Below are 19,554 nucleotides of genomic sequence, written 5' to 3' on the forward strand. Positions count from 1 at the left end.
TCCATATAAATGTAGTGGTACGAAACATGCGTATAGAGCAACCGTAAGAGCACCACATACTGGCTCATCTACGCTACATTTTGCATCATCCCTGCTGTTGCTTGGAGGTCACTGATCCAAATACTGGGCTGGTCCAGCTGTACTTAGTTTGTGATCTTCAAGTGGATGACGGCCAAGCTGTGGTGAGTGCAAATGGTAGTGCGTTGTAACATTAACTGTTTCTCCACTCCTATAGGGAACTGTATGAGTGAGTTCATGGGGTTGATCAAAGGCCACTACGAAGCGAAGGAAGAAGGGTTCCAGCCAGGAGGAGGCAGCCTGCACAGCATGATGACACCCCATGGGCCAGATGCTGTGTGTTTTGAGAAAGCAAGCAAAGCCAAGCTAGTGCCTGAGAGAGTAGCAGAAGGGACCATGGTAAGCACCCTAAAGAGCAAATAAAATGATTTCACAGCCAGGTAAAAGATCTAGCAGCAGCACGTTACCAATGTGGATATCAGAAATGCAGTTCAGACCTTTGCTCTCCCGGTTGGAAGTGTGCTTAGGGACAGATTTGAAGTGCAAAACACCCAAAATTGGGGCTAGATTTTCGTAACGGCTCAGCTCCCCTATTGTGACACAACATGCTGAGGGAGCCCTTTTGGCAATCTGGCCACTTAATCTGGTTCGTAAAGGGGGAGTTTAGCTCTTTTGGACATTCTGGCCTTAGTTTGTGGGGACAAAAGCACCATGTCCCAGTACCTCAGACCAACCGAGGAATAACAATGACTCGCTCTAGAAAACGGTCCCCCATCAGCCCCTCTCCCAGGATTTTTTGGATGGACTTGAATTTCCAGGATGTTGCCAGGTTCCAAAATTCCTTTTGGGACCTGCCAAACACCAGCATTGCAGTGGTACATCTCACTGGGCATTACGAACAGGGTTAGTGAGCTCAGCCAGAAGCTTTCTCCCTTTGACTGAGCAGGTAGCAGTCATGCTGGGCTGGCACCAGCTGGGAATCTCCCCCAAATGAGTACCTACGAGCTAGTGTCTGGCCAATACTGGACCTTTGATGTATTTCCTGTCTATGCCTAATAAAGCATGATCACTATGCATGTATTCAGATTCCCTCCTGCCCTAATGTACTTTCTGTGGTTCCCAACAGGCCTTCATGTTCGAGTCCTCCTTCAGCCTGGCTGTTACCACGTGGGGCCTCAAGACCTCCAACTGTCTAGATAAGAACTACTACAAGTGCTGGGAACCTCTGAAAAGCCATTTTGATCCCAGCAGCAAGTAGACAGAAGTGACCTCAGGCCAGTCACAGTGATGGGAAACAGTCAACGATAGCCAGAGGGGCAAGGGCTGGCAAAGGAACAAGCCTCAGTCAGTACAGTGAGCACCAGTCCAGTAGTGACTGGTTCCATGAATTGCTCCTGCACATCTATGTAACTAGCACTGAAAAGCACCACAGTTCTAAGCTTTCAAGTATCCAATTAAAGCTTTGCTTGTGACGGAAAGAGCTGCAATACCTGTGCCAGGGGCTCCCACACAAGGTGAGGTGGTGTGAACTCTCCATGTTGAACTGAAGTGAGGTGAGGCTTAACTTCCCTTCCAGGACATTCATGAAGCTAGGACATGTCTTTCACAAGGGGATGCTCACAAGCAACAATTTAATTAACAATTTACAATTAATTAATAATGGAGGAATTATCTTTCAGCTAGAGGGTAAGAATAGGAGTTAGAGGAATCAGCCAGGTCAGGTCTTAAATCCAGCAGACTTACTGCCAATTAAGGGAAAGTTACCCTTTCAGCAACAGAGCCCACCCTTCAGCTCCCACTAATGCTTTATTCTGTCCCAGCAACATCTGTCTGGGTTAGTCAGCACTAAGGGTGGGCTCCACAAAGGTACCGAGATGTCTAAATCCAATATTTAGGCACCGCTTTGATGCACAAAACTCCTGCTTGGCTACTGCTGAACCCTGTAGATGCCTAAACTCTTTCAGTGCCTAGATGGAGCTACAAGATGGTAACAGAATGGGTTGGAAAACCATTCCCAGAGTAGATACCAGTGGTTCGGTCAAGCTGGAAGGGCAAAGCGAATGGGGTCCTGCAGGGATCGGTCTTGGATTCGGTTCCTTTCAATATCTTAAAGATTTAGATAATGGTATGGTTATAATGTTTGCGGACAATACCAAGTGTGGAGGAGTTGGAAGTGCTTTGAAGGGTAGGATTAAAATTCAAAATGATCTGGACAAACTGGAGAAATGGTCTGAAGTAAATAGGATGAAATTCAGTAAGGAGAAATGCAAAGTACTCCACTTAGGAAGGAACAATCAATTGTACACTTACAAAATGGGAAATGACTACCTAGGAAGGAGTACTGTGGAAAGGGATCTGGGTGTTATAGTGGATCACAATCTATGAGTCAACACTGTAATAGTGTTGCAAAAAAAGTGAACATCATTCTGGGATGTATTAGCAGGGGTGTTGTAGGAAGACACAAGAAGTAATTCTTTCACTCTGCTCGGCCTTGATAAGGCCTCAACGGGAATATTGTGTCCAGTTCTGGTTATTACTTCTGGTCTAGTTATTATTTATTCCTGCCTTGAGTGCAGGGAAGTGGACTAGATGACCTCCTGAGGTCACTTCCAGGCCTACAATTCTATGGTTGTTGCAGTAAAAGTTCCATCGGTGCCTAAGCTTCTGCCACTGGACACACGCACTGCTGCCTCCCTCTAGGTATCCAGGCATCTATCTCCCGCCTGAGCCTCAGACCAATTCACGAACTGGAGACGAGAGAAGTGTTCAGCCATCTAAATTGTGTATGGGGCCTGATCAAGTAGCATGCTCAGAGGCTGCCTAACTCCACACAAAATAGGTGGCAAGGGAAGGCAAAAAAAAAAGAGTTCCCTTACTCCAGCATTTGGGGTACTCAGCCAGGATATGGAGGACCCCAGGTTCAAGCCCTGCATGCCCCCCCACCCTCTTACTGGATGAGGCTTTTAACATGCAGTGAAGTGGTTGAGTTACAACCTAGACTCCCCATTGTTTTGTAGGGAGGACCTTACATCATCTTAGATTAAGTTGATTCTTTACCAATCACTAGAGAGCACTCAAACCAAACGAGTGCCCCCCGCCCCCAAGAGGTTGTACCCATTTAGCTAAATCTGTTTCTAAACCAATTTTTAATTAAATCAGCACATTTTTCCCATGTAGACAAGGCCCCTTGCTCTAGTGGACTCAACAAAGAAGGAGAGGCCAGGGTACATATCTGGGACTGGAGCAGTTTCATCAGCCCCTTGTCAGCAATAATCTACACTCCTCCCTTGAGAAGAGGGGCACAAGCACCACACAATTTATTTGCCAGAAGAGGGAGAGACAAATGTAAATGGTCTAGTGCTTAGAGCACAGGATTTGGCAAAGACATCTAGGGGTTTTTTTGTTTAATTTATGCCAATAAGGGGCTTGACCCTGTACAAGATGTTTGGCTAGAATATGTTTTGTACAGGCAGAGTATTATAGAACATCTACCATGGAACATTTATGCTAAAATAGAAAACTCAAGGGAGCCCACGTGCCAAAAATCAATCTGCCAGAGGAATTCAATTCACTGAACTGGCCCAGGGTGAAACTAAATGCTTGTCTACACATGGACTTGTTCCTGATCAATTCTGAAAGGGGATTAAGCCAGGAACAAGATTCTTGTTCTGGAATGAGTGTCCACACATGGCATTATTCAGTAATAGCTACTGTACTTTAAATTCATACCCTACCTTAATCTACATTAGCTTTCAAATGTAGACAAGCCCTAAACCAAAGTGCTATAGGAACTGAGGGGAAAGCTTTTGCTCTCTCTGAGGGGTAAACCCATTAGGGTCCCAGACCATTTGCATGCTTGAAATCCTCCTGCTATATGCACCTCTCTACGGCTGACACTGAGAGTTATGTGCAAATTAGGCATGCAACAAGGGTTTTTATACTTGCTCACTCTCCTCCCTAAATTTCTGGTTAGAAATATCAACTTTTCTGTTTATGTATCTCCACCTCAGCTGCAGCCAGGCAGCAACTCAAGTTGTGGCAGCGTGGTGAACAATTAAACCAGCCTGGTGAACTGCTTTAATGTGAGGCTGCTGCTCTTGAAAGAAAGGAGCCAGGCAACCTTCTAACCTGCTCAGTCCGTCTAATGAATTGTTCAAAATATGGAGTTAGAAGTTGCCCATTATTTGATTAGAGTGAATACAGCTACATAACTAAACGGAGTCCAAGACAAATTCTGAGAGTATAAGCGAGATAGCCACTCTGATAATTTCTTGGATTCGCTTGACACTTTAACCTGCTATCAATTTTATAATTCATCCTCAGGCTGCTCTTAGACACGGGTGTGTGGCTCCCATGGATTAAATGGAAATTCTGAACATGCATTCAAGGGCAAAAATTAGTGTATTTTTTAAACTCTTGTACACATTTTGTCTGTAATCGGATTGATTTCAGTTTTAGACAAGAAGATTCTGTAGTAAGTCATGGTCCTAGGACGGTAATACCAAGTTTATTTTGATAGAGGATTAGTCTTTTCATCAATGAACAATATGCAGCACTTTCTATGAATAGCCCAGCATCAGCCCTGCAATATCCAATTCCCAGGAACTTAGAAGAGGGACTTGAATGGTCGGACATATTTGCCTTCCTGGATAAGTTTCTCTTTACGATTCTGTATTGAGAAGTAAACAAAACAAAAACAAAAATCACTATCCCGTGAAAGAAAAGATATGCATGGTACAGATTGATCTTTAAGAAGAAAGAGCACACAAGTTCTTAAGCACAGATACTAGAGACAGCACCAATTAAACAGTACTCTAGAAACAGTTGGAGGACAAAATAGCCAGTCATTCACCTGCGCACATCAACCAGAAATGCAATACATCCAAATGCAGAAGAAGCTGTGTGGCTCATATCCTTGGAAACAAAGTGATGAACAGAGATGCAATAAACCTCTATCAAGGCACATCTACCCCACTTCCATTAGCCAGTGAGGACTGTTCCCTATAATATATTCTCTTCAGAGTTTTGTCCTGACTAATTTAAAACATCCTAACTTGATGGAGCTTTCACCCAGTCACTTAGGTGAATAACCCACAGTTTAATACATTTCATGGTCAGAAAACATCACTGGATGTTCCACCTACATTTTCCTTTGTCCACTTTTCATCCTCATTCTGCCACCTTGCACCACCTTATTATTTATATTGTGTTAGCATCTAGGAATCCCAGTCATGGATCAGGACCCCATTGTGCTAGGTGCTGTACAAACACCGAACAGAGACTATTCCTACCTCAAAAAGTTTACAATCACCTCCTTTCTTGGTGTTTACACCCTTGGTACTTTGGAGAAGGGGTAATTCACCGCCTTCCTCCATCCGTTATAAAGAAAGGAACTGGTGAGGTTACTCCCAGGACTATTTTGTGATAAAGTTGAAAGCTTTAAATATCCTCTGTCAGTGTGTGCGCAAAATTCACTTATATTCATTCAGCCAATTTCATATTCTGGTTTTCTTGTGCCTGGTCAATGCTGAAGCATTTGGGTTGCAAGAAACTGCAGCAGATGTTCATATTCAACTAAAAAGCATTTGAAGTTGCATAACAATCCCCCAACAGGTTCTGTAAAAACAAATTCTGTATTTTGGACCCAACCTACAAAATACTGTCCCTTTAAAAAAAAAAAAAAAAAAAAATGTATGAGTTCTTTAAATTTGCACTTCTTCTCAGTCAGTGATTCAACAGGTCAACCAGGGTTTTATTGCCTTTAAGCTACACAGCAGCTTTTCACATCAGTGACAGCTCTGATTAAACATTAGATAGCACTCTCCCAAAAATCTGAACACATGGGAAATGTTCTAACGCTGATCAGAATTTTATACCACGAAGTTTTAGGCTGCCAGAGAGGTATTAAGGTAGCATGTCCAAATGCAAAAAAACAGACTGGCAGTGAGACCTTCCCTAAATTATTTCATGGGATGGTGGAAAATGAATGATCTAGAAGGTCCTTGCCAGCTTGGTCATCTATGAATTGACAGATAAAACGTGTTTTCTAAAAACTCAATTAGCTGCTAATTATTCTTAAAAGTCTCTCTTGCAGTTTGCTTACATAAATGATATTAAGAGCCCTGTTATAACAGAAAAACTAGTTTCTGTGGCCAAACAAAAATCACATACATCTTTGGGCATGAGACAGCACTCTTAGAAGATGGCTTTGCAATCAGTCCCTACTGCTTTGGGGTTGTTCTCCCCACACTAGTTTTCCCACCCGCAGGAAGAGGTGTTCTATTCAGCTACTCCCCCATGTATGCACATTCATTATAGCTTTGTTTTTATTAACGTTGTACATGCCTAGTCAACAAACTTACCCTTTCAGTTTTAAAGACGTAGTACCAGAAGAAAAGTGGTCCTAACCCAACCAATGCACCCAACAGGGAAGTCTTGGGAGTGGGCCGGCCACTGGTGTAAACGTTGAATGCTCTAGCATAGGCCCAACGGAGCATGGCAGGATCCTCCTAAATTAAAGGCAATGCACAGTGAGCAATGCTAAACTGCAGCACTATGAACATTAGCAAGCTTAGGATTTGGCATTTGACTGGTCCAAAAACAACTGGCCAATTGGCCAGTCAGACAACGTCAAAAAAATGGTTAAATATTTTAAAGCACAAGTTTATTAGAACAGTAACAATAAGGAGTCACTTCAGTTAAACGGTTAACTGATATAATTATAATAGTTTAAATGGTTATCTTTGGTAACTGATATTTACACCCCTAGTCTACAGCAATGTGATGTCACATCTCATTAGCATCGAATTTTTCACATCAGCAAGGTTGGGCTGGGGACATGTGGTATGGGGGCAAGTTATAAAGGGGGATTTTTGTTGAAAGGGGGGAGTGGGGGATTTATTTCCATGGGCATTTATTGTGGATTGTTTGCTGAGGACGAGGGAGGCGCTGGGGTTTAATAGCTGTGAGAGAGGCTTACTGGCTGTGCATCTTTTCTTTTTGTGTTGTGGAGGAGGGCTCACAGTAATTAAACCTCCTCTCCTTCTCCCATTCCCTTTGAGTTAATTTCTGTACATTTGTCTAGTCGTTTTGGAGTGTAGGCTTTTTAGGGCAGGGACCCTGCTTAACTTGTTCAATGTGCTTTGTAAACCACCATGTACATTGATACACGAAGATACACATGCATAGTGGTTGTTCTAGAAGATTCTAGCCATTCAAGATGTTCAACTTTCAGTTACTTTACCTCCCAGACACTCCCAACAGATGTCATTAGCATGTAGAAAAGTGAGTGATCAAGACGTTTAAGAAGGCTTGCTAACAAAAGGCACTATGATGCAACCAAAAAGGTAGGCCACCACCTACATCGGGGCATTCTTGTTGGAACAGCTGACAATATTTAACAGTGGTCAAATAATAGGCAGACAACTGACTGGCTTGCCAACCCTTATGTGGGAAATGACAATTCTAGTTAAAACTGGGAAAGAAATTAAAGTCCAACTGACTTTTCACTATAGATGCATTTACCTATTTTACTTCTCTCAGCGTTGAAAGGTGAAGCTAAACTTGGCAGTTCCACTTTTCGGTTCTCAAGGCTTTGGGGTTTCAAATTCCCAACATTGCATGGGTGGTTTATATATAAAAACCAGAGAACTATTTTTTTTTTTTTTTTGTCAAAGCTTATTCATAAAGACAGCCTATTTCACCAAAGGCTCTAAGGATTCATTAGTTCACATTTATACAGCCACCCTGAAGTTGAAGAGTTAGGTAACAGCTGAATATTTTTGTGGTTTATGATATATGGCCAGTGAAAAACAATATATCATTTTAACTCCTACTCTTATTAAAAAGGATCTTAGTGAAGGAGACAAATCACCTAGAGGACAGAACAGAGCCCTGGAAGTCAATAACTAGAGTTCTAATCTCTGCTCAGACATGAGCTCTATAGCGTTGGACTAGTTACCCTTCCCTCTACACAAGTTTTGTTTACTTAACTGCAACACAGAGCAGTGTAGCAACATGGCCAAGGTCACACAAAGGATTAAGGACTTTGCTAGGAAGAGAACACAGATCTGACTATTCCCTACCTTACACCTTAGCTTCTTGACCATTCTGCCTCTAAAATAAAAACATGAATGAGGTTTAAGTGACAATCTCCAAGTCTCCTTGAGTTCACAAGGGATGGGATAATGAGTGAACCTGAGACAGCCCTTTCCTCTGCCAGAATAGATTTAGGCTTTGCCTTAAAAGGATGGATTCTCTGATTGCTTTGACGGAGGATTGTTCAGCTAGTGCCGACTTGAGTTCTGGCTTTATTTATTTTTATGGCTTCTCACATGGGAAGCGAGTCTAATCCTGAATTTGCAAATGCAGTTTCACGTCTTATAAGTGTAATTGTTGTCGGGGGGAAGTGTTTGAGGCATCAGCCTTACACATCATTCCTCAGAAGTGGACATGGGCTCATGACACAGACCTCGCCACATGGGTCTTCCAGCACAAGTTCCCAGGTTTTAATATCTTGCATGCTTTGAGGTTGGCCTTCAAGGTGTCTTTATATCCGAAGATGGGCTGACCCTTAGATCGGGCACCTATGCTCAGCTGGCTGTGGAGCACTGCTTTCGGTACACTGGAAACCTCCATGCAGACCACGTCTGATCCAGCGAAACTGAGCCCTAACGAGCACACTCTTGATGCCAGGGATTTGGCACCTCTCAAGCACACCAGTACTGGGGATCCTGACCTGCCACTTGATGTTGCAAATGGATCTTACGCAGCCAAGGTGGAAGCTCTCCAGCTGTGTGATGTGGTGTCAGTAGAGCATCCGTGTCTCACAGCCACAGAGACAAGTACAACAGCGGGGTAGATTTTTATCTTGGTTCTGAGGCAGACTCCATGCTCCTTCCAGAGCCTGTGGGTGAGCCTGCCAAATGCCAGGTGCTGTGTGATATCATCATCCAACATGGTGCTGCTAGAATATGTACTACCAAGGCATCAGAATTTCCAGACCTAGCTGAGGGGTGCATTGTCAGTTGCGATGATGGGATCATGGTGCTAGCGACGCTGGTGGTCTGGTGCTGGCTGGTACATGATCTCCATCTTTTTCAGGCTGATTGTGAAACTGAAGCATTCTGAGGCATAGGCAAAGCAGTCCACAACAAGCTGAATGTCTTTGAGGGTGTGTGCAATAAGGGCACAGCCATCAGCTAACAGGAGCTCTCTTTATAGCTGTTTGATTACTTTGGGACGAGCCCTGAGTCACTGTAGATTGACTAGACCCCCCCATCCAGTCTGAACCAGATGTGTACACCTCTGTCAAAGTCCTGGAATGCAAACAAGGACATGGCTGAAAAGACAATAGCAAAGAGGACTTGAACCATTACACATCCTTGTTTGGTATCATAGGTGACAGGGAAAGCTTCTAATAAGTCTTAACACTCCCATCACTTGGCCATCATGAAATGAGCAGACGACAGTAATGGTCTTCTCTGGGCAACCAAATTTATGAAGGAGTTTCCATGGGCCCTTACGTTTCACAATGTCAAAAGCCTTGGTCAAGTCAAAAATTATCATAATTCTGTTCATGAGCCTTCTCTCACATTTGTCAGGCTGCAAAAATCATGTCCATGGAGCCATGGCCAGCATGAAAGCTACACTATGACACTGGATACACAGAGTTCACTAGGAGAGAGATGAGCCTGTCCAGGACAATCTGTGCAAGGATCTTCCCTGCTATAGACAGCCGTGAAATTCCGCAATGGTTTCACAGCTAGATGTGTGTCCTTTCCTTTTGTACAGATGGACTACGAAAGCATCCTTATATTCCCGGGCAAGGTACCAGGTTCCCAAAGTCTTGAAAAGGCTGGTGAGCTTCCTGATCTGGTGGGCACCTCCACATTCGTACACTTTCAGAGGAACGCGGTCAGGGCCTGGAGACTGGCCTGTGGACAGCTGCTTCATCTACAGAAGGGGCTATGGACAGCTCCTCCAGGACAGAACACCGTGGGAGTGAGTCCATGGCCTTGCCAGACATGGTGGATTGACAGTTCAGGAAACGACCCAAGTCCCAAGCAGGAATCGATGAAATGGGATTGACATGGCTGCACCTAGCCTGCCTCTAGCAGCACAGCTGACAGAGCCTGTGAGCGGGTCTACACACGGATTTGCAGGGGTTGAACTGAAGCTGCGATGGGCTGATTTAGCTAAGTGGGTGTGAAGTTTCTAGCGCTCTTCTGCTGAATGGGTTGAACCTGGTGCCGCCTCTGTGCCTAGGCCAGGCCAGAGGTGAGAGCGGCGGGGCCCCAGCAGGGGGAACTCGCTCCGCCACTGACTCTGCAGCTGGAGCTCCAGCGGGAGAGAAGCTAGCCCGGCTCCCGCGCAGCGCGGGGCGCGCGGGCCTGGTGGGCAGAGCGCGCGGGCCTGGGAGGGGCGGGCAGAGCCGAGCCCGCTTGGGGACGAGGATCGGGTCAGGTCAGGGCGCGCGCGCGGGGCTGGTCACAGACAGAGACCGGGCGCGCCCTCGCGGGGACGCGCAACCCTCAAGCCGCGCGCGCGCGGGGATTCAGGGCAGCCGGAGCCTCCCCGGGGAGGGGGAGGATGGGGCGCGAGCGGCGGGGGCGGGAGGGGGAGGATGGGGCGCGAGCGGCGGGGGGGGGGGTCCCAGCCCGGGCGGACTCACGATGACATGCGTGCGGCGCGGGTCGTTGAGCTGCAGCTGGTACTGGCGCTTGAGGCGGGCGCGGATCGCCAGACGCTCCTCGTCGGCCCGGCGCTTCTCTGGGGTGATGTCGAACTCCTCCGGGTCCAGCTCCCGCGGCAGCGAGGCCAGGCGGGACGGGCGGTAGCGGTACTTGGAGGTCGTCCAGGGCATCGCCATCTTGGCGAGCCACAAGCGGCGGCGGCGGCACCGCGGCTGCGTGCGTCACTCACGCTTTGCGGCTCGAGACAGGCGGAAGCGCCCGCGTCTATTTCCCTTCCCCTCCCCTCCCCTCCCCCCACCGCCGGATTTACGTGCCGGGGGCTTGGGGTTGTTGCTATGGTTACTCACAGGCCAGCCCCGCCCCTCCCTGTGCGGCCGTTTTTTTCCCGTTCGTCCCCTGGGGGGTGGCTCGAGCGCCGCCCGCTGCGGGGTGCGATAGCAACAGGAGGAGGCCGGCTGCTGGCAGGCCTGGGCGCAAGGCCTCGACCCGCGGGGAGCGCGGCCCCAGCGTCCGGGCGGGGGTCAGGGACACGTTGGCTTACAAGGCTGCCTCGGAAGGGCTGTGTGGGCGCTTGGCGGGGACGGGGGTCGAGCTGGGAGCCCGGAGACCTTCATGCTCCGCCAGGACCGGCCAGTGTGTGCCCAGGGCCAGTCGCGCTGCCTCAGTCCCCAGGGGAGCGGCCCGGGGCTGAGCACACTGGCCTAGCGCCCGGGGGGGTTGTGGGGCTGCTCGCCTTACACAGTGGGACGGGTGGTGAGCTGTGCTGGTGAAAGGGGCTCGGCAAGAGGCCGGTGTCGCTGTGTCTTTGCCCCCTGGTTCCTGAGTCGTTAAGCGAAATCCCCCTCATGGGCTCCAGCTCCTCTCCTCTCAGGAGGGCCGGGAGCTTCCTTTGTAGAAAAAGCCTGAGGTTCCCATCACGTGCAATTGTCTGATTCCAGTCACCCAGGCTTACAGAGAAATATCACCCACCGCGAGACTGGGCACAAACCTGCCCGCATTGACCACCCTCGGATACGGAGCCCTGATGAAGAGCAGGTGAGTGGAGCCAGGAAATAAGGATCGTTCCTGTCCCTTCCGTCCTGAGCATCACACCTTTGGCCCATGCACGTTGGTGGGCTCAGGACCAAGAGGCAGGGCCCTGGGTTCCATTCTTGGTGCCTTCCCGTCAATGTGAGGTGGGGCCCGCAGTCGTTACGGGAGAATTACTTCAGGGGGACGACACCTGAGTAAGGGTTGCAAGATGAATCCCTGTGGCAAGTCACTTTATGCTTCAGGTTCTCTATCTGTGAAATAGGGGTGATACAAGAAAGGGTTTTGCTTGGTTAGTTCATATTTGTAATAATGGTAAATAGTATCATAGCACAAAACTGATGTGTGGAGACAACATGGTGAGGCACTAAAATGTCAGCATACAGCATCATGAGACTGCCCCTCCCCTTGAATTCATTATCAGTCATCCTTATAATATTGTAGTGAATGAACTACAACCCACAAAGACCACAGCTATATTCATTCTGAAGGATCTCAAACCATTCTGAAAATTTAAACTGATTATAAATTACACTACAGCACAGAGAATCACTTCACCCACCAGAGAAACCTCTGTGGCAACATACAGCACCTACTTAATAGAGATCAGCAAGAGCACACAAGTGTTTATGACCAGGAAGTTAAGTAAAATACTGCATCTAGCAGAAGTTATAAGGGGGATTTAAGTAGGTAGCATGCCATTTAAAAAAAATACGGTGGTATGCCATGTGCCCAAATACTTTTAGTATCATTATTGTCAGCTGCAGTGTTTTGGAGCCTTGTATCAGAATGCTGTAGTATTTTCTTATATTGTTAAATACCAGTGATAGAATTTGGCCATGATGAACACCGAAGTTAAGATCCCAATTCTTGCCAAAAATGGCAAAGGATCTTTATGATCAGTTTTCCTTTTCATCTGTAAGGTGTAGACAGCACCTCCAGAGGCACAGCATCCCCTAGATTTGTGATCAGCAGTGACACAGCACCACCTGCTGAATCCCCCAACTCTCCAGATATGCTTGATAGTTTTTAAGGCTTTGCAGCAATATCAGATCTAATTAAAGGTTCTGAGCAAAGTGTCTGGATTTTAAAAGCGCCATCCATTATCACAGTGTAGTGTGAATATATTGTATTCTGGTAATATGTAGCACAGAATCATAGAAATGTAGGGCTGCACTAAATGACCTTGAGAGGTTATCAGATCCAGCTTCCTGTGCTGAAACCGGACCAAGTAAACCTAGACCATCCTTGACAGGTGTTTGTTTAACCTCTTCTTTAAAACTTCCAATGATGGGGATTCCACAGCCTCCCTTGGAAGCCTATTTCAGCTCTTAACTATCCTTATAATTGGAAAATTTCTCATAATATCTATTGTAAATTTCCCTTGCTGCAAATTAAGCCCATTACTACTACTACTACTTTCAATGAACATGGAAAACAACTGATCACCATTCTCTTTATAACAGCCCTAAACATATTAAAAGACTGCTATCAGGTTCCCCCTCAGCCTTCTTTTCTCAAGACTAAACATGCCCATTTTTTTAACCTTTCCTTATAGGTCAGGTTTTCTAAACCTTTGATCATTTTTGTTGTTTTCCACTGGACTCTTTTCAGTTTGTCCACATCTTTCCTAAAGTGTGGTGCCCAGAATTGGACATAGTACTCCACCGGAGGCCTCATTAGTGCTGAGCAGAGTGGGACAATTAACTCCTTATGTCTTAATATACAACATTCTTGTTAATACATCTCAGAATATTAGCCTTTTTTGCAACTGCCTCACATGGTTGACTCTTATTCAGTAACCCTCAGATCCTTTTCAGCCGTACTGCCACCTAGCCAGCTTGTCTTCATTTTGTAGTTGTGCATTTGATTTTTCCTTCCAAGTACTTTTCACTTGTCTTTATTGGTTTTCATCTTACTGATTTCAGACCAATTCTCTAATTTGTCAACATCATTTTGAATTCTAATCCTGTCCTCCAGAGTGCTTGCAACCCCTCCCAACCTCATGTCATTTGCACATTTTGTAAGCATACTCTCCACTCCATTACCAAGTCATTAATGAAAATATTGACTAGTACTGCACTCGGGACTGAATCCTACAGAACCCTGCTAGATATGCCCTCCCAGTTTAACAGTGAACCATTGATAAGTACTCTTTGAGTACTGTCTTTCAACCAGTTTTGCACCCATTTTATAGTTATTTCATCTAAACCAAGTGTCCCTAGTTTGTTTATGAAAATGTCATGTGGGACTGTGTCAAAAGCCTTACTAAAATGAAGATATCACATTTACTGCTTCCCCCCATCCACTACACCAGTAACTGTCAGAGAAGAAAATTAGATTGGTTTGGCATGATTTGTTCCTGACAAATCCATGCTGTCTATTCCTTATAACCCTATTATCCTCTAGAAGCTTAGAAATTGTATAATAATTTGGTCCAGTATCTTTCCAAAAGTATTGAAGTTAGGCAGACTGGTGTCTAATTTCCTGGGTCCTCTTTTTCCCCCTTTTAAAGATAGATACTATGTTTTCTGTGACAAAGTGCTGGAAGCTAAATGTAAGCTAGCACTCTGATCATTTAGGCACCAGTCAGGTGCCCTGGAGAAAGCTGATTGGTGATATGCAGCTAATTAGTTGATCATGATGGGAGGGCTGATGAACCAGGTAGCCATCAGCTAAAGGCAGAGAAAGGGAAGGATCAGGTGGGTAGCTGAACTCAGCATAGTATGGCCTGAGATCTCAAAGAAAGGAGACTTCTGTTCCTTCCTGGCTCTGTGGGAAAAGACAAGAAACACTGTAAATACTTTACTGCATGAGACAGTATTGGTGTTTGTGTGAATTTAGTTATACTCCCATCATCAAGTTGCTCCTTAGTGGACAGTCAGATAGGTTTCTGGGGCATCACAGAATGGGAATGGAGCACCCTGTTACACTTTCCCTTCTCTAGTCTTTGGGATCTCACCCATCTACCATGAGTTCTCAAAGATAATTACTAATGGTTCTGAGATTGCTTCAGTTACTTCCTAAAATACCCAAGGATGAATTTCATCAGGCTGTGCCAATGTGAATTCATCAAACTTACCTAAATATCCTTTAACCTGTGCTTTCCTTATTTTGGCGTGTGTTCCTTCTCCCTTGTTAATATTAATTGTGATGTGTGTCTGTTCACCATTAACCTTTTAGTGAAGACCGAAGTAAAATAGTCATTAAACACTGCAGCCTTCTTCAAGTTGCCAGCTCTCCTTCCCCCCTAAATAAAGGTCCTATACTTTCCTTCATCTTTCTCTTATTGTCTTTTATGTCCCTGGCAAGGTATAATAATGTTGTGCTTTAGCCTTTCTGATTTTGTCCCTACACACTTGTGCTATTCTTTTGTCCCCCTGGCCTGTAGGTACTATGAGAAGTAAATGCATGTAAAGGTGATTAAAGGAACTCTAAAGATGACTGCATAAACAGGGATTTCACCATAGGCGTGTGCCGGGTGTGCCCAGGCACATCCTAATGCAGGGGTGTCAAACTTTATGATGTATCCCGCAGCGCCATCTGCTGCCAAAAGGGTGGAGGGCGCGTGATTTTTCGGCGGATGGCAAGACAGGAGAAAGAAGGAGCTGCGAGCTTTTGCCGCAATCTGCTGCCGAAATATCGTTCCTCACGATATTTCGCGGAGGAGACTAGGATGCGGTGAGAATTCTGCTGATGCGTAATTCAAATGTGGCCCACCGGTGGAATTGAGTTTGCAATGAAATTCCCTGGGTGCACACCCTAATGAAAATGTGCACACCCTAATGAAATGTGCTGCGCACGCCTATGGATTTCACTCTGTGATCAGTCATGGTCTATGGTAAGAGAGAGATCTCAACCTTGGGAGTTCAGGTGGAGGGCCCTAGAGGGGTGTCTTCTGTCTCCAAATTGCGGTTTGACATTTTTTGGTTAGGGCAACTTGTACTTAGACCAATCTCTGTACTGCGTCAGTTGTTCCCTAACTTTTCAAATTCTGTATTAATTTACCAAGTTATGACCTTGGCTGTGTCAGTCAGTACCCATAAGCACTTCATAAGCTGCACCAAACCCCAATCTTGTAAACTTCATTGCACTTTAGAAGGCACAAAGATGAATGGCTGGCAGGCAGGGACCCACATACCTGCACCAAGGCTCAACAGTATGGTAGGAACCTAGTGTATTAATCACAAAGTACTAGGATGGTGTAATGGTATACAAACCCCACACCAGTCAAGAAGGGGTTAAGCAGCTGTTCTTGGCCCAGGAAGCTACCTGCATCCCCCATCATGTGCTCCACTTCTCTTGTTTATCTTGAGCAGCACCTGACCTGCAAGAGGGTATTGCCTGCCTCCCTTCATACATGGTCCTCCAGAGCTAGTCATTGCGCCCCTGCTTCCCAAACCTCCCTCACCACCCCTAGCACACAACTTGAGTAGGCCAATACCACCTAGTCAGTCTGCCTCTGAACTGTGCTTAGAAAACATCTGTACACACTTGTCAGGGCAGGGCACAAGGGTGAGAAAGTGGATGGTATGAAGCAGAAGTAGCTGTCATCTACAGAAGTTGGGGAGTCCCAGCAGGCCAGTCTGTATTCCAGTATGGTTCCACAGCCCACTGGGGATATTAGCTGGCAGGTCTTGCACAAAGCGGAGAGCAGAGTCATGTACCTCGTGCATTTTCACAGAATCCCTTGATTCCTGTCCCTTCTGCAGCAAGAGGGAGACTGTGGCACACATTTACATACAGTGCATCAGGCTTCAGTCCATCTTCCAGCTCCTCCGAAACCTCTTTCTAAGTTTCTGGCTGCACTTTCCCCCTCACTTATTTATTCTAGCACACCCTAGGTGTGATCCCATGAAGTCACAAGACCTCCTCGTCAACTTTCTCCTGGCACTCATCAAGATGACCATCCATCAAACTAGGAGGAGGAAGCTAGATAGGGGATGGGTAATACTGACTGTGGGGCCTTTTTCTGGTCTCTTGTCAAATTTTGTCTCTGAGCAGAGTTCCTCTGGGCAGTGTCCACTGACTCCTTAGATGCCTTTGAGAAGCAGTGAGTGCTGTCTAGGGTTCTCTGCTTGCTGTCCCTTACTGGTTCTCTGTTTTTGGACCTTTGATCTCTGCTCCCATTCCTGGTTTTTCATTTGTGTCCTGGGCTCAGTAGTCCCTCCCCCTTGGTTGAGGAGATGGGCCTTCTAGACCCACCTGTTCCCAGATACCACAAGAGGCACACCATACCTGCAAAGCATGCGTGGCTTGGAAGAGATTAAAAGAACAGGTCAGCTCAGTAGAGGGACAGACAGTGGAGCTGAACTGACTTGCACTAACTTCCTGAGAAGGAATACTATAGGAGCTCTTGCTGCTTGAGGCCTGGTTGCAGCCATTTTGCCAAACCTACAGAGAAGAGACTCATGACCACTCAGTCTGCAATTTTACATTTGAAGTCAGTTATTTAATGTCTTTACTTAATCTGAGAACGAGGAGGCTGGTAGGAAGTGATCCAAGGAGGCAGCAGTATAGCACTTCTGGGTGCAGGACTTAGCTGCTTACCACTGGGTCCTGGATTGGAACCTGTTGTAGAAGGTTCCCTTGCCAACCCCTAGGGAATTACAGAAGGCAGAAAGCTTAATTTTTTGGCACAGAATTACATCAGGAGTAATACTAGCAATAGGAAACCACTATTCTGTACTTCTTGAAGATTAGTGTTTGGATGTCAAATTATCTTGTACTACATCAAATAATACTTTGCCTTTCACTAGCACTTTTGGAACTCAAAGCACTTCAGACATTGATTAATTTAGCCGCAAGCCCCTAGGGAGACAGAGTCATTTGTCTGCTGTCTGGACCAGGAATCCCAAGAAGCGTGCTGCTTGCCTGGAGCTAGAATTCAGCATGTGACTGGGCCCTTTCTTCATTTTCCAACTCAGCAAACTTACTCCTGAATGCTATTTCTCTTTCACTAGCTGGTCTTTTCCTCTGCCTGGTTCTAGTAGTCACATGCTTCACTGGCCACTTTCCTCATCCTCGGCCTCCTCTTGCCATTTTTTAGATACGCGCTCTAGGATAATGTATATGCCACAGCTTCCACATCCAGCCATCTTCCTTGTCTCTTCCATTCCTTGGGTCATTACCACGGCTACCTCGGTAGCCGTCATAACCTTCCCTTCTAAGCACCTGTCAAGGAGAAAACACAAAACACACATCACACAGTCCCTCCCCAAACTCCCGTTCAGACTCCCCTGTTTCCAACCCTGTTTGCTGGCTCTTGTGCCTCTGGTTGGAACATTTTTTGCTGCTGCTTCTAACCTATTCTGTAAATAGCACCATCTGACTTTCAAAAGGCCAAATGCACACTCAACTACCATTCTGCAACTACTCAGGTGATAGTTAAAATATTCCTTCCTTCTGTTCAAGATGCCTGTGTATGGCTTCATTAACCAGGGCATCAGAGGATAAACCGGGTTTCGCAGGATAACTGGATGCACCTCTGCACCTGTACACATGTCCATAGTGGTCCTGGGGCAAACAGTCCTTTCTCCATTAATCTAAATTTAACTGAGTACCAGAAGATCGTAGCATTGTGGATCCTTCCAGACCACCCTACGTTTATTTGTAAACCCGGTGCAGTGGTCAACCCAGTCCTCAAACACCATGGAGAAATATCCCTTTCTGCTTATTAATCCTGTACCCTGCCCAGGAACGGGAGCAAAGGATAGGCACATGGGTTCCAACAATTATCCCAATACAGTCTAGGAACTTGATTTTTGCAAAGCCATCAGTAATCTGAGCATTACCCAGCTTTATGACCCACTTAGGCAACACCTTAGCGATGGCATGAGAATGGCCCCACAGTTGATCTCCCCATGCTAAATTGGTTGGCTACAAACCTGTAGCATTCTGGGTTGCCCAGCTTCCACACAGCAATGACGACCCGTTTCTTCATGGATATGGGGCACCACATGTTGGTACGCGGCTGCTGCAGGTGCAGAGTCAGTTTTGCACAGATCTCAAAAAAGGTGGCTCTCCCACATCTTCAAAATAATCCTCTTCCCCCAATCCATGCCGGTTTCCCAGGCCTATAAACGACACTGAATATTGTGTAGCTGATCCAGGAATCAGTCCTCTAGTTCAAGCAGCCCAGCACTGTCTTCTTTCTCCTGCTCATCCTGCTGCCACTACTTCAGAATGTTCTGCTGCCAGAGGAGTTGCTGCAGCTGCTGTAGAATAGTTTCCTGCTCCAGCTGCTCAGTGGTGCAATGGACAAAGTCCAGTGCTGGATTAGTCTGGCTTTGAGGGCTGTTATGCAGCCCAAGCAGTCTCCATGTGTTCACATTGGTCACCACAGCAGTGAGGAGCATTGTTGGCTTCATGTTGGCCAACAGCAATGTGAAAATGGTGCAAGGCCGTCCACAAAGGAAGTATGGGGCGGAGACCATGGAAATATGGGAGCTATTTAAAAAAATTGAACCCAGCTGGTTTCCTACAATTCACAGCGAAAACAATCTCAGGATGCACTGTGCTTAACAGTGAAGCAAAGGATCACAGGATACCCCTAAGAATGCTGCACCCTCAGTTTGCAGCAAACCATTGTCTTGTGTTCACACAATGCTGATTGAAAATGGAACAGGCGTCCCACATGCATGCTATTGGTGTGACCTGTGTACTGCAAGTTACCTGACGCACATTATAAAGCTTTAGATTAAACCTCTCATGTGTACACACCCTATGCCTTCATTCCAGGAGATGGGCCCTCCAGGGCAGAGTTGAGACACACTGGTTGCACTGCTGTTATATCTGTTTCATGCATGTGTTA

The 19,554-nt window shown here is 46.2% G+C and overlaps 2 protein-coding genes across 2 annotated transcripts in view; one reads left to right on the forward strand and one right to left on the reverse strand.

The window, feature by feature from the left end:
• HGD (homogentisate 1,2-dioxygenase) overlaps positions 1-4,541 on the forward strand; it is a 47,563-nt gene extending 43,022 nt beyond the window's left edge. Inside the window, exons 15-16 of the mRNA XM_067545994.1 lie at positions 236-417; positions 1,145-4,541. Coding sequence (XP_067402095.1) covers positions 236-417; positions 1,145-1,276 — 314 coding nt within the window. The 3' untranslated portion in view covers positions 1,277-4,541. The remainder of the gene's footprint in view (positions 1-235; positions 418-1,144) is intronic.
• NDUFB4 (NADH:ubiquinone oxidoreductase subunit B4) lies at positions 4,504-10,984 on the reverse strand. Its single transcript, XM_067545997.1, has 3 exons — positions 10,691-10,984; positions 6,381-6,527; positions 4,504-4,687 (listed from the first exon to the last, which is right to left on the reverse strand). Exons 1-3 carry the CDS (start codon positions 10,886-10,888, stop codon positions 4,625-4,627), a joined length of 408 nt encoding a protein of 135 aa, XP_067402098.1. The 5' UTR covers positions 10,889-10,984; the 3' UTR covers positions 4,504-4,624.
• Positions 10,985-19,554: the final 8,570 nt, after the last annotated feature.

This window comes from Emydura macquarii, unplaced genomic scaffold (genome assembly GCF_026122565.2).
Source record: "Emydura macquarii macquarii isolate MOO-44397 ecotype Brisbane River unplaced genomic scaffold, CSIRO-AGI_Emac_v2 contig_1119, whole genome shotgun sequence".
In the NCBI taxonomy this organism is placed as follows: Eukaryota; Metazoa; Chordata; order Testudines; family Chelidae; genus Emydura; species Emydura macquarii.

Coding starts and splice junctions, on each gene's coding strand:
- NDUFB4 (XM_067545997.1), bottom strand. CDS start 10,888: ATGGCGATGCCCTGGACGACCTCCAAGTACCGCTACCGCCCGTCCCGC. Junction 6,528..10,690: donor CGCGCCGCACGCATGTCATC/GTGAGTCCGCCC, acceptor CCTTTAATTTAG/GAGGATCCTGCCATGCTCCG. Junction 4,688..6,380: donor ACGTCTTTAAAACTGAAAGG/GTAAGTTTGTTG, acceptor TTCTCAATACAG/AATCGTAAAGAGAAACTTAT.